This window comes from Dermacentor albipictus, chromosome 9 (genome assembly GCF_038994185.2).
Source record: "Dermacentor albipictus isolate Rhodes 1998 colony chromosome 9, USDA_Dalb.pri_finalv2, whole genome shotgun sequence".
In the NCBI taxonomy this organism is placed as follows: Eukaryota; Metazoa; Arthropoda; class Arachnida; order Ixodida; family Ixodidae; genus Dermacentor; species Dermacentor albipictus.
The window spans coordinates 66832620-66845784 of NC_091829.1; the positions used below are offsets into that span (position 1 = coordinate 66832620).

Here is a 13165-nt window from a genome sequence, read left to right on the forward strand (position 1 = left end):
ATCATCCGGCATATAAAGTCAGATGTGGGCTGAACTTCATGGAAATGGTTTAGTGATATCATTATATTTAGATTTCGAGAAAATTGACCCTAGTTGAGCTAGAACGTTGTGCTGTCGCAGAAGACGAAAAGCACGCACCCGTCACGTGTGTTCTAAGTAACGAGTCATGACAAAAAAATATGGGATATAGCGTCGTCATGCCAACGCACCACGTGACGTTACACATTTGTCTCTGTATTCGGCACCACATGATGTTGCGTGTTGGTCCCGTGTGTTTGGGCAAACAGTAACATTGTTTATCGCAAGAAATTTGACGAGACAGCCACTTTCTCCGTGTACATAGAGACGCTTCTTTTCAGTATCTGAACGGTGGTATGCAAACAATGTGTATTTCAAGTTCGTAACGTTGCTACCAGATGTCGCTACGAGAACAAAAGTTGGGCGCTACGAGTACAAGGGGATGCCAAACAAGAACAACAACAATAGTGATGATGATGATGATGATGATGATGATGATGATGATGTGAGCGCGACACACGCTGTCAAAGTTCCGCACCTACGAATCTCTAGCTCACTGTTTTGCCAGCCCCGTGCGATGTGTCTCGGTTATAATTCGCGACAATAAACCACTCCGTAATAAGAAGCGCTTCGTAAAGCGATTTTAACTCTGTGCCCTCGGGTCTCGGGAGATGCGCTCATCGAGGTCAGTCGGTGGCTTTAATGACAATAGTAATAAAACCTGGCGTTTTGCCTGTTATTACCATACAATCTGATTATGAGGCACGCCGTAGTGGGGAGTCGGAAATAATTTTGACTACACGGGGTTCTTCAGCGCATTACCAAACGCATGGTACACGAGCGCTTTTTTGAATTCCACCACCATGAGAATGCGACCGCCGAGGTGAGAGTCGATAGCGCGACCCTGAGCTCAGCAGCGCACCATCATAGCCCACTCATTGCTCTTAGAGCTCTGCTGCTGCGTGCGAGGTCGCAGGTAGGATTCCCGAAAAACGGCGGCTGCATTACGATGTCGGCGAAAAAAATACAGATGCAAGAACGCTAGTGCAACCGTGCTTTAAGTGTTCGGTTAAAGGGCCTCTCGCGAAATTTGGGCGGTGCAAACAATACAAGCGCGAAGCGCAGAGCTCGCGGTGTCGTCTGCAAAACTTTAAACGGCTGCGAAATCGCCCAATTTATTGCGAATGCCTCGCTCCAAGCTGCGAGAATCTTAAGAATGTTTAATGCGTTTAGCTTTCTATGGGACCTTAGCCGAGTTCTTTTTTTTGTTGTGTACCATTTTCATGGTCTGATCCCGAAAGTATTAGTCTCACACAGCGGCAAAAAGTAAGTCGCATGATGGAAAGGAGGAGCGTTCTCGCATTCCTCCAGTGACGGGTGGCGTTTTGAGACGCTGCCGTTGAGATGCTTCGCCTTCGGTCGAAGACGCCAGACGCTGCTGTTTGAGACGTGGAACGGGTTTTTGAATTGGTCTTCGAAGTGGCTCTTGAAGTAACGCTTAGTTCACGCGCATACGGGTAGAGTAGGGCAGTCAGGGGAGCGCCACCCGTAACAGATGGTGGCAGCACATAGTGCCCCACATAAGCACCTCCCAGTGTATGGTACATTCATTCTTCCATGGTAACCGTAGTTGGTTCTTCGTAAAAGTACGTCAGGGATACTTAGGACTACTTACGCGTGGGAATGCGAAACCATTATAGTGCTTATGGTGAAATAGGCCACGGCTTTATTCACCCGAACGGCTGAGACGTGAGGTGTGCAATGGAGTACATCCAGTAGGCTCAATTAGTCAGCCAGAACCGTGGAGCCGCTTAGCGTCTAGAAAGCGTGCCCATCTATCACTATGGAGACGCGGGTTCGATTCCCACCCAAGCCGAAATTTAGCAAGCTCTATTTTCAAGTGCATTAAATTACTTTGCTTACAGGAACCTCCGAGCGAAATGCGACGTCAATTTGAGCATTTTTGACATGTTTTTGACGCTTTGCGCCGTCGGTGATTTTTCGTACCATCCACCGGTCACGACGCCGCGGAAGGATTTTCGCGTAATGGGGAATATATTGTATTCGCTGTTCCCAATTACGAGAGGCACTCAATCAGGTGTGCAGTGAGATCAGTATTTTCGTAAGTAGGAGAGGCGTTTCGGAAGCCTTATAAATGGAAATTAGGTAGAAGATAGCCATGCTATAGATTCTTTTCGCTACAGTGGTGATTATTAGATTTCAACCACCATTGGCTGATATATTGAAGACTTTGAAATAAGGTATTGTGCTCCTTTATGAAAGAAATTACAATGTTTTCAAACAAAGAAACACCTTCGCAGTTTAGACGAATAGTTGTAGAAATGTTTTAGAGGAACCGTGTGCCACCTTGGTTGCTGAAACGAAAGAGGTGCAAAATAAATGCCTTGCATGTTCACCTCTTTGAAACGGTTTGTAGCTAGAGTTTTATATTCGATCCTTGTGAAATTATGTAGGGCCTGTGATGCGGAGATACATCTGCTTCTGTAAACTAAGGAAGGGACACTCCCATAGAGCCCAGCGGCCGAATTCACTGTGGCGCACCAAGCTGCCGGCATTAATACCCGAACCACACTGCCGGTTTCGGTTTTTGAGCGCGCGCGTTTTGAACACAAGCTGGAACGCGTGTTAGCGCTAATCGGAGCGATACTTCTCTTTTCCAAGCGAGGCTTGTATCGGCTCACAATTTTCGGTAGCGACGTATTCACGCAGAAAAACCTGGTTGCTCCCAGAGCAGAGCAGCTGCGGGAAAAAAGTATTTTGATGAGATGACAGCTGCGCCGGCGCCTGAGCGTGAGTCACAGGCAAGGGTTCCAGCTGCATAGGCGCGCGCTCATACCACGCGCGCAACCAATCAGCGTCGTTTCGCTTCCGCCGAGGAGGGAAAGGGCAGGGAACGGTTTCGCGCGATCTTCGAGGGCTTCGTTTACGTTCAGTTCAGTCTCGGAAAAACGGATGGGACGCGGCCACGCGTTGTGCATTCCCCCGAGGAACGGGCAGCCTTCGACGAGCGGCGGCGAGAACTCGCGTGTGAAAAGGCTCGCCGTCCGCGTGCCGATCCAGCCGTTAGAGCCGCCCGAGCCCAGGGAATCCTACAGCAATGCGAAAATCCCTAGATGAGTGAGCGGGAGGCGGAAGCAATCGGGCACCGTTACCTGTGGGTTACTTACACCATGACGAAGGTCAGGTGCACGCAGGACAAGCTTCGCTTGCCCCCATTTCCCGGAAGGGGAGGAGGAGGAGGAGGAATAAACTTTTATTGTACAACCAGCACTTTATGATGGCCGGGCCTAAGCCTCCCGTGAAGGGACGTCGAGGGCTTGCCTCGCCGCCGCCTCGCGGCCGTGCTGGGTTGCCCAGGTTTGGTCGTCGAGGGCGGAGCTCCGCAGAGCCTCATGCAACCTCGACGAGAGAGTCGTGGTGTTAGTCTGTGTGTACTGTGCTGGGCACTCCCACAGCATATGCGGAAGCGTAGCCGCGTGAATGCCACAGCACCGGCAGTTGGGGTTAGTGTAGACGTCTGGAAATATAAGGTGGAGGCGGGCGGGTGAAGGGTACGGAAGGGGGAGGGTTAGTCATTGTTTGAGTGGCGCGAGCATCGAGTGACACGCTTGTTTCTTGCGCAGCACTTCTGGTTCATCTCGTGAGACGACCGGGGATGAAATACAAAATAAATCAGGAAAAAAAAAGGTCGACAAAAATTCAGTGTCCCGCCACTCTGTGAAGAAGGATGACAAGCGAGGCGGCGAATGTGGGCCCCTTAATCGCGAACTGCACCTCCGCCGTGGGTCGGCCCGGCATTGCACTATCTTCAGTGTCGGCCCACGTACGAAAAATTGTTGGCCTCTCTCCACGGAGACGAGATCCGCCAGAACCTAGCCATAAACAGCGTCGCTGTAAAAAAATCGTACAGTACAAAATTCATGGGTTTCATTACAGATATGATATCAGAGCACAAGTTTATTTACAAGTTGATCTAGTGAAGTGTCTGGAATAATTGGAATTAATGTGCCACTGGGGATGTGTCGCTCTATAATGACAAAACAAAGTCCCGATGTGGAGCGGTATCGAACGCACATCACAAGGGTTCCTGTCACAAGGGCAAGCCGACGTATTAACAGGCTGCGACACAAAGGCACTGGATGCGTACCGCTTTTCAATGAATTGCGCTCAACCCTACGCTTTTGCGAGCTGCGCCACTTACGTATTAGGTGTGCGCCGGTCTGCAACGAATTCCTCCCAGCCAACTCGGGTTACCGAGTATTATGTGCCACACTAGGGCTTGCGGCAAGCGAGGGAACAATTCGCAGACGCCGGCGCGCACCATGCTTCTGGTCTCGGAGGACGTGCGCGGACTTCCCGGCAGTGCCGCTAGGTCTACTAGATCTCACTATTGGCGGCGAGGAGTTGCGGAGTCGCCATCTAGCGGAAGCGCCTCGCTGGCGTAGTATGAGGGATCACGTGGCGCGCTCCTCGTAGGTTTTGCTGTCAGCGCTCACTGAAAACACCACGCGTGAGCTCTCCCGGACATTTCTGTAAGTACTTTCGAAACGAGAGAAGTTTCTTACTGTCTAAATAATAATCTTGGGCAAACTGAAAGCACACAATTGTTCACAGACGCTATCTCTTTACCGAATACGTAAAGTGAACGCCACTGCGCGCGGTCGCCGCGATGGAGTCTCTCGAACTGGCTTCTTGCGTGAAAGGTAGGTAAACGCTGAGAGCAAACCATGTGAAATATGTTCTTATAGTGTTTTTATAACTAAATGGAGTGTAATAGAACGAAGCCTCAATGCAGCGATCGCGCAGATTCGCTGCGACCGACTGCGCGTCTGCATGCTTGTCCGCGCACTGTTTCGCTTTCTCAGCGCGCGCGTTTTCGCACCGTGCCATGAGCTTATTAGGCCGCAGAATATGAGCATTTGACACTATCCAAGCAACCATTGTTGCGTGGGCGCTATCACAGCTGTTCAAAAATAATTTCATTGTAGAGACTTCGACGCCTACGGAGACTGTGATGTGCCGTCGCGTCAATTCAATCTTTTTTTTGTTCTAAATTCTTTGATCTTTCAATACTATTTCTCGAGTTGCGTCGCACTGTATGTTTATCGGTGTTCTCAGCGTGCAATTTCCCGCTGCTCCTTTTTTGTAATCCAGTGCATTAATTCATAACACAAACATGACCATATGCCATGCTTTATTTAAATGTGCTTCTTCCGCTGCCTTTCCACTCCAGTGAACTTGCCAGTATCTATAGCATCGACAAGTTCATAGACCAAACCGTCACAACATTAGTCGGGCAGCGGACTCGGGCGAGCGTCTCAGTGCGCGTTTTCAGAACATCACAGACCGGGCGCCGTAGCAGAAATCTTCCTCGCGTCTGTGCTTGCTGCATACCCAAGTTGTAGCCGCTGACTGTTTGCCGGTTTTATGTTTCGCGAGCCAAGCTTCACGCAGCTTCTTGTCCTGCGGCTACGCGTGAATAAGGCTGACACCGGCCTCCGTTACGTGTGTCCGGCCCTGCGGCACCGAGCAATAGCCTACCATGTTGCGCGCCTTCAAAGGCGGCCACTACCTATTGTAGTGCTTTCAAGCGTTGTAAAGGAGACACTCGAAGCGGGAAAATTTCGCCACTAAATGAGGACCGCAGCGTACGAGGGAATTTAAACTCGTTTTCAGCTCGCTTCGGCGCGCCCGAAGCAGCCGACGCGGCCGCTATGTCCACGTGATCCCTCCTAGCACGTCACGCCGACGGTGGCGCCAGCTTTTCCAGTGGTGGAGCTCGAGGCCAATAGATCTCCCACGCTTCTCGTCTCGGAGGACATACCAGGCAGTGCCGCTAGATCTTCTAGATCTCACTATAGATTTCCAGGGCGGAGATCCCATGCCTGTAAAGCATCCGGTCGTATCAATCTAAACCACTCCTGCTTATCTCTACTGATGACCGGTTGGCGCTTCCATCCCCTTTAAATCCAAGTTCTTCTGGAAGGTGTACGTTAGTTAGAAGTCTCGCTGGGTGAATACCTTCGCATTCCATAAGAACGTACCGGGTGGTGTCAGCATTTTTTGCTCCAGAAGACACACGTCTCATCTCATTGTGAATGTTTGTTCCGGTACGTTTGCGTCCTCAGGCGACCAGATATCGAATAACAAGGCACTGCTCTTCGTGTTACCGTGCCACAGATTTCCCCTTCTATTTCCTGTTTTTCCTCATTCTTGTAGATCTCCGTGGTCTTCTTTTTTTTTGTTTCCATAATTTGCATCAAATTTACTGTCGCTGTTTCTCTCTCTCTCCCTTTTTTTTGTTTGATGACTCCTGGTTATTTATTTGCGCCATCAATCACCCTGCACCTTGCTGCCAGCTTTCTTGACCTCTTCCTCCATTCTGTGTGCAAGCGTTTGAGTCACAGATAACCGCGTACGTTAGCCGCCCATTTACTTTCATCGACGTTCCCGAGCCTGTCTTCCAAACTAAATTTGAACCCGCACCCGTGGCAACAGTGGCGGCATCTAGCGACATTGGCGCGACTCACACCGAGAAAATAGGGCGGGAAATTCGAAGGAGGTTTTCGTAACGTAGCCCAGGGGTGTTGGTGGTAACGGGGGGGGGGGGGGGGGGGGGCACGCTGGAAATTCTTGTAGGGTGCCACGGTAATTTGGTAAATTATTGATAAATTATTGCGAATGCACGACTGTAACTCGGCTTGACAATAACAGTAAATACGGTTTTGATTTATGTCACTCGCGTGGCGAGCAGCTCACGCAAAAGAGGGTCTCGGCCGACAGTGCAGGGAATATTGGGAAATTCGGGATGATGATTTATGGGTTTTAATGGGGCAGGGGCATCTCCGGCCAAAGAGCGCAAAGTCTATAGATATATGCAGCAATTTATAATATAAATACAAGACTCAGACCAGAATCGTAGGCATGTTGAAGCGTTCTATATAAAGGGGCAAACATTTCGTTGTGACAAAGGTATAAAAAGCCCAGTTATTTCGGATAAACGCCCAGATATTTTCACTGCGCGTGGGTTGAATAGAGATTTAGGTGAATATGAGCGATCACTTGTTATATGTTATATGCTATGTATGTGTTATACAGATTATTCGTACTTTTCAGTAATTATAAGCGATAAATTCTGCCTCGAAGCCGTTAGCAAAGTACTTTTACCACTATTTTTTGGGACTCATATTTCTGTTCATGTCGCGGTTGAACCCCTTGTCACGTTCTAGTTTAGTTTTTCGTTCAACTTGTACGAGAATCTTATGTTCATTTACAACAGTATTTCATTGATATATACGAAACAACAAATACAATTTATTTGCATATATGAAAACCCACCTGCGTGGTCTTTCTTACCCTAGTATATCCCAAGTAATTGAATAACATACAGCGGTTCCTTTAACAGTGGACCACCCTGTGGTTTCTGCACATCAGAATCGTAATCGGTTGAATTGTTATCATTAGAAAAATTACAGGATGTTAATATACAGAAGGAGGTCCCGAAGTGAAAGACTGCAGTGGGACCTCCTTTACAAACTAAACGTAATAAAACGCAGATTACAGCAGTTTCACCAAATCGTTAACAAGGAAGAATTACAGGTTTTAGTATGAATAACATAATTGAAGAATTAAACGAGCATAAATAAGAGACATATAAAAAAGCACTGTAGCGTAATCTCGTCCAACACTAATAAATTAACAACGTAAATTACGACGTACAAAGGATAATTCGGGAACTGGAATATTTATGCATCGCAAGGACATCTGCCTAATTTGGCAAAACGCGTGTACGCTTTATGGCAACATCCTATAAGAAGTTCTGTAAACTGTTCATCTAAGCGCTTCGGAGGGGTGCATAGGTGTGGCTCCTCCGATGGGTCTGGGAGGTGCCAAACATTCTGACGGGGGCGGGCTCTCTCTGGTTGCGATCTCGAGAGGACTTCGAACACTCGCAAATCGCGAGTATATAGGAGCGTGGCACGCAGTGAGTCGAACGCACCATCGTATCACTTGTCATCCTTCTCAACGACAAGCGTTGTGTGGCTTATCTTGCTTCATCGTCTGATACCGCGATGGGACGGAAAACTTCGCGAACGACACCGCCTCGGAATCGGTTGAAAGACGTACGCGCGCGCTCCCGCGCGTGTCGTCGAATCCTCCGTCACGGTAGTACACGTTCTCATCGACAAACGCTACACTCTTAGAAAAATTTACACCCTTTGGGGCGTATCTTGTCCCACAAGGATAATCGTCATCCGTGTTGCCCGCGTTTCCTTTCTTTAACGCTGCGAGCCCGGTACTTCCCAGTCACGAACGGCATGCGCGTTATCAGTGTGACGCAGCATTCTCGACAGGAAAGTAGCGAGCGCCGAGTTTTCAGGAAAGGAAACGCAAGCAAGGCAGATGACGTTTGTTGTTGTGGGACAAATATACACCCCAAGGGGTGCAACCGTTTTAAGAGTGTGCGTGTCTTATCGTGCTTATCGTGGGATAGCGCGGCTGCATGGAAGTCGGAAACCTTCGCGAACGATCGACACCGCCTCGGCGTCGGTTCAAAGACGCGTCCGCGCCCCCTCGCCCCACAGCTGCCAATCTGGCAACCCTGGTGAGCACCCGCGGCTCGCAGCCCGGGACCTGCGCGCGCGCCGCGGCGCTGATGCTGGAGCGCGTGCTGTTCCTCCGGACGCGCTGTCGGCGGACGCTGCTCGGCGCCATGCTGCCCGTGCTGGTCCTGGTGGCCGCCTTCCAGTGGATGGCCGCGGGCCAGCCGAAGCGCGAGAACGCCACCTCCTCCGTGATCCGGGTGCCGGTGTCCCTGCGGGAGCTCTACCCCGACGCCCGCGTCTTCCTCGACGACGACGACGAGGCCAGGAAAGGAATCAGCCCGTACTACGTGTACTTGGTAAGCGAGGCTACTGTGCAGCACTCACGTGCGTTATATATTAGGCAAGCAACAAACGCGAGTTGATGGCATCTTACCCGCCGCGGTTGCTCAGTGGCTATGGTGTTAGGCTGCTGAGCACGAGGTCGCGGGATCGAATCCCGGCCACGGCGGCCGCATTTCGATGGGGGCGAAATGCGAAAACACCCGTGTACTTAGATTTAGGTGCACGTTAAAGAACCCCAGGTGGTCGAAATTTCCGGAGTCCTCCACTACGGCGTGCCTCATAATCAGAAAGTGGTTTTGGCACGTAAAACCCCATAATTTAATTTTTTTTGATGGCATCTTAGTTGAAATCAAGAAAAAGAAATGGGGGCATGGGCAGAACATGTAATGAGGAGGGAAGATAACCGATGGTAATTAAGGGTTGCGGACTGGATTCCAAGGGAAGGGAAGCGTAGCAGGGGAAGGCAGAAAGTTAGGTGGGCGGATGAGATTAAGAAGTTTGCAGGGACGGCATGGCCACAATTAGTACATGACCGGGGTTGTTGGAGAAGTATGGGAGACGCCTTTGCCCTGCAGTGGGCGTAACCAGGATGGTGATTATTATTATTATTATTATTATTATTATTATTATTATTATTATTATTATTATTATTATTATTATTATTATTATTATTATTATTATTATTATTATTATGCAAGCGAGCGAGCGGAGCGATGGACTCGCGAAGCCAACGCAGGAGGAGGCCTAGGAATTACGAAGCTAACGCAAGGTAGGGCTAATATTCGCTCCCGCTGATCTAGATCTAGTAAGCATGCGCAAACGCTCGGGAAAGCGTGCGGGAAGGTGGCTGCCAGGATAGCTTAACCTTACAGAGCACAGCACGGCGGGCGATTCGGAAGGCGCTTTCACCTGTGGCAAGCTGCATTTTCGTCTACTTTCGTGCAGCTTTTCCTCCTTATGTGTCTGCATTTCAGTTATAAAGTTAATAAACAGGTAAAATAGTTACGTTTCCCTGACTTAATTGTATACTGGCTTCATATAGCTGCAAGCAAAAAAAAGAAATATGGAACTCCACAATTCCCACTAATCTCACTCATCGCTCGGCACAGTGTAGTGCGGGCCTTGGTGAGGGAGGAGCTGCTTGTGCCATTTTGAAGACCAGATTTGAAAGCTTCCGAAATAGCCAAGCTTTGGTCAGTCAGCAGGATGTCTATCGAAGTTCTTTTAGGATTCACACAAAGTCATGCTTACGCTTTCTACGCAACACATCCGAACCTCGATATTGCGAAATTGATGGGCAACGAGTGATATTTCGCTAACGCGAGAACTTCGTTAAACCGACAACGCTCGTGGGACTCGTGCGAATAGCGCCATATCTATCCAAGAGTGAAAAGGTATGCACGCTTATTGTAGACAATGAACTAGTTCGTTCTGCCTTCTTTGGAGCAGGAAGCGTTCATAGCTGCTCAGTTGTCGTTCGTGACGATATTAAACTCGGCGTACTCATAATATTTCTATGTTTGATACACTTCCGCCAAACAGTCATGAAGTCGGGCGAGACATTGAGTTCGTTTCGTCGGTTCGAGGTTTTCATCGTATTAGGCTCTGCAAATATGTGTCTGGGAATCCAAGTCACTTCGTTACATCGAACATTGAGTAAAATATGGTGTCTTAAATCGAAGCGTAACTGTGCCTAAGTAATGTTTTGTTCTCTAAAGCGTTAATGTGAGCTTCCTTCATTTTGGCAGTTTTCGCATCGCACAGCATTCGTCACGAGTTCCCAGGTGCCTTAAGTTTCAGTCCTTGCCTCCACATATCTATCTTTAAGAGGAGTACTGACATGACCCTTTCTTGCAAATTGAACGTCAATGTGAATATAAAAAAAATATAACTGGGAAGTGCTGGCGCACATTAAATAATTTATTATAATGCGTACGAGGTCGCGGGATCAAATCCCGGCCACGGCGGTCGCATTTCGATGGGGGCGAAATGCGAAAACACCCGTGTATTTAGATTTAGGCGCACGTTAAAGAACCCCAGGTGGTCGAAATTTCTGGAGTCGTACACTACGGCGTGTCACATAATCCGAAAGTGGTTTTGGCACGTAAAACCCCATAATTTAATTTAACACACACACACACATACACACACACACGCACGCACGCACGCACACGCACACACGCACGGACACACAAAGCGAATTGGGCACTATGTTATGACTTTGCAATAATTTACAATTCTATGTGAGCGTCTATATAACGCGCTGCTCCGCTCAGATTTCTCTTATCTCGGCTACAAAGCGAGAAACACTCAAGGGGACGCCCCACGTTCGGCCATTCGTCTCTGTAGCGGAGCGAAGGCAGTGCTGTTCCGCCGCCAGCATGAAGGTATAGTGCGAGTGCGGGCTATACTTTCATGCTCTCTAATGTTGACGACGCCAGGTCCAGGCATTTCGAGATAACTTTCGTGAATTATATTTTGGCTTTTAACGGGCCTAAACTGCACAATGGGTTAATGTGGGAAGACGTACTGGAGAGCCCCGGTTTAGTTTGACCGCCTGGGGTGCTTTGAACGACAGAAAGCTGAGCTAGTTCGTAAGGATTTATTATGCAAAAAGGTGAAGCGTGCAGACAGGACACAAGAGAAGTAGACAACACGAACGCGGGCTATCAACTGATGGTCGGCTTTCGTGCTGTCCACTTCTCTCGTGTCCTGTCTGCACGCCTCACCTTTTTGCATAATGGGGTTCTTTAACGTTCATCTAAAGCTCGGCACGTTTCCCATTTACTTTCCGTGGAAATAGGGCCGCCGTGGACAAATATCGAACCTGCGACCTTGTGCTCAGCACCGCAACGCCAAAGCAAATGCATCACCGCGATAGGCAAAGCAATTTTCGTATAAAAAAGAAATGGGGTTTAGACACGTCAAAACGACAATCGCAGTATGAGGCACGCCATATAGGGGGACTCCAGATTAGTTTTAACAACCCGGAGGTTCTTCAGCGTTCACCTAAATTTGGATGCACGAACACTTTTCCATTTCGGCTCCATCGAAATGTTGGATGCTCAGGCAGGCATCGAACCTCGCGACCTCGAGCCGAGCTGCGCCACGCACTTGCCACTGGGCTTATCACGGCGGGTAGGTCTTGCACGAAATTACCAGTACCAGTACCGTAGAGGTGAGTCTTACCAGTACTCACCTACGGGGCAGTAACCTGGAGGCTTACGAAAAGGGTTCTGCTGAAATTGAGGACGACGCAACGAGCTATGGAAAGAAGAATGGTAGGTGTAACGTTAAGGGATAAGAAAAGAGCAGATTGGGTGAGGGAACAAACGCGGGTAAATGACATCTTAGTTGAAATCAAGAAAAAGAAATGGGCATGGGCAGGACATGTAAAGAGGAGGAAAGATAACCGATGGTCATTAAGGGTTACGGACCGGATTCCAAGGGAAGGGAAGCGTAGCAGGGGGCGGCAGAAAGTTAGGTGGGCGGATGAGATTAAGAAGTTCGCAGGGACGACATGGCCACAATTATTACTTGACCGGGGTTGTTGGAGAAGTATGGGAGAGGCCTTTGCCCTGCAGTGGGCGTAACCAGGCTGATGGTGATGATGATGAAATTAGAATATCACAAAAGTTTTTTTTCCACCTTTAGTACTCGTTAAGTGTGGTTCTCTTACGTGTGTGAGGTAGCGCGTCTATACTACTTCGAAGATGTGCGTCGGTGCTTTTCCAAACTATAGCTTCGGGCCTGTTTTTTATTGCGCAGCTCAAAGAGGAAGGAGCGAAGATGGCCCACTACGACGGCAAGGCGGGTGACGTGCTCCTCCAGGAGGCCAGAGCGGACTACGTGTCCTACACTAGTCGCTCCGTCCTAGGCGCTGTCTTCCGCGACGAAGAGTGAGCCTCTCCCCATCGTTCTGCGCAAGCGCAGTCTTCGTTGTCGCTTGGCCTTCAAATTCTTTAAACTGACACTAAGAAGAGCTCTAAATGTATTTGTACTCGCAACGTATTCTTTCAAACCTTATTCACCTCAATTTTACGGTAAGAGATGGGTTGTTAGAAGAGAAAGCTAAAGTCAAGGTTATTTTCTATTGCTTTTTTTTTAGAATTCGGGTCTTAACTCCAGCACGTCCTCCTAACCCCAATACGTCAGTGGAACGTCAGGAATGTCAAGTTATTTATTTTTCCCCCGTATTTGGGGGGACCAATATAGCTTAGTAAAAAAGCTGAGACATG

At 48.8% G+C, this 13165-nt stretch overlaps 1 protein-coding gene across 2 annotated transcripts in view; it reads left to right on the forward strand.

The window, feature by feature from the left end:
• LOC139050093 (phospholipid-transporting ATPase ABCA3-like) overlaps positions 1 to 13165 on the forward strand; it is a 92485-nt gene that overhangs the window by 52896 nt on the left and 26424 nt on the right. Inside the window, exons 3-4 of one of the 2 annotated variants that reach the window (XM_070526301.1) lie at positions 8625 to 8941; positions 12696 to 12826. In XM_070526301.1, coding sequence (XP_070382402.1) covers positions 8696 to 8941; positions 12696 to 12826 — 377 coding nt within the window. In that variant the 5' untranslated portion in view covers positions 8625 to 8695. Of the gene's footprint in view, positions 1 to 8624; positions 8942 to 12695; positions 12827 to 13165 lie in introns of those variants that run through there. The other variant, XM_070526300.1, reaches the window with a different exon arrangement.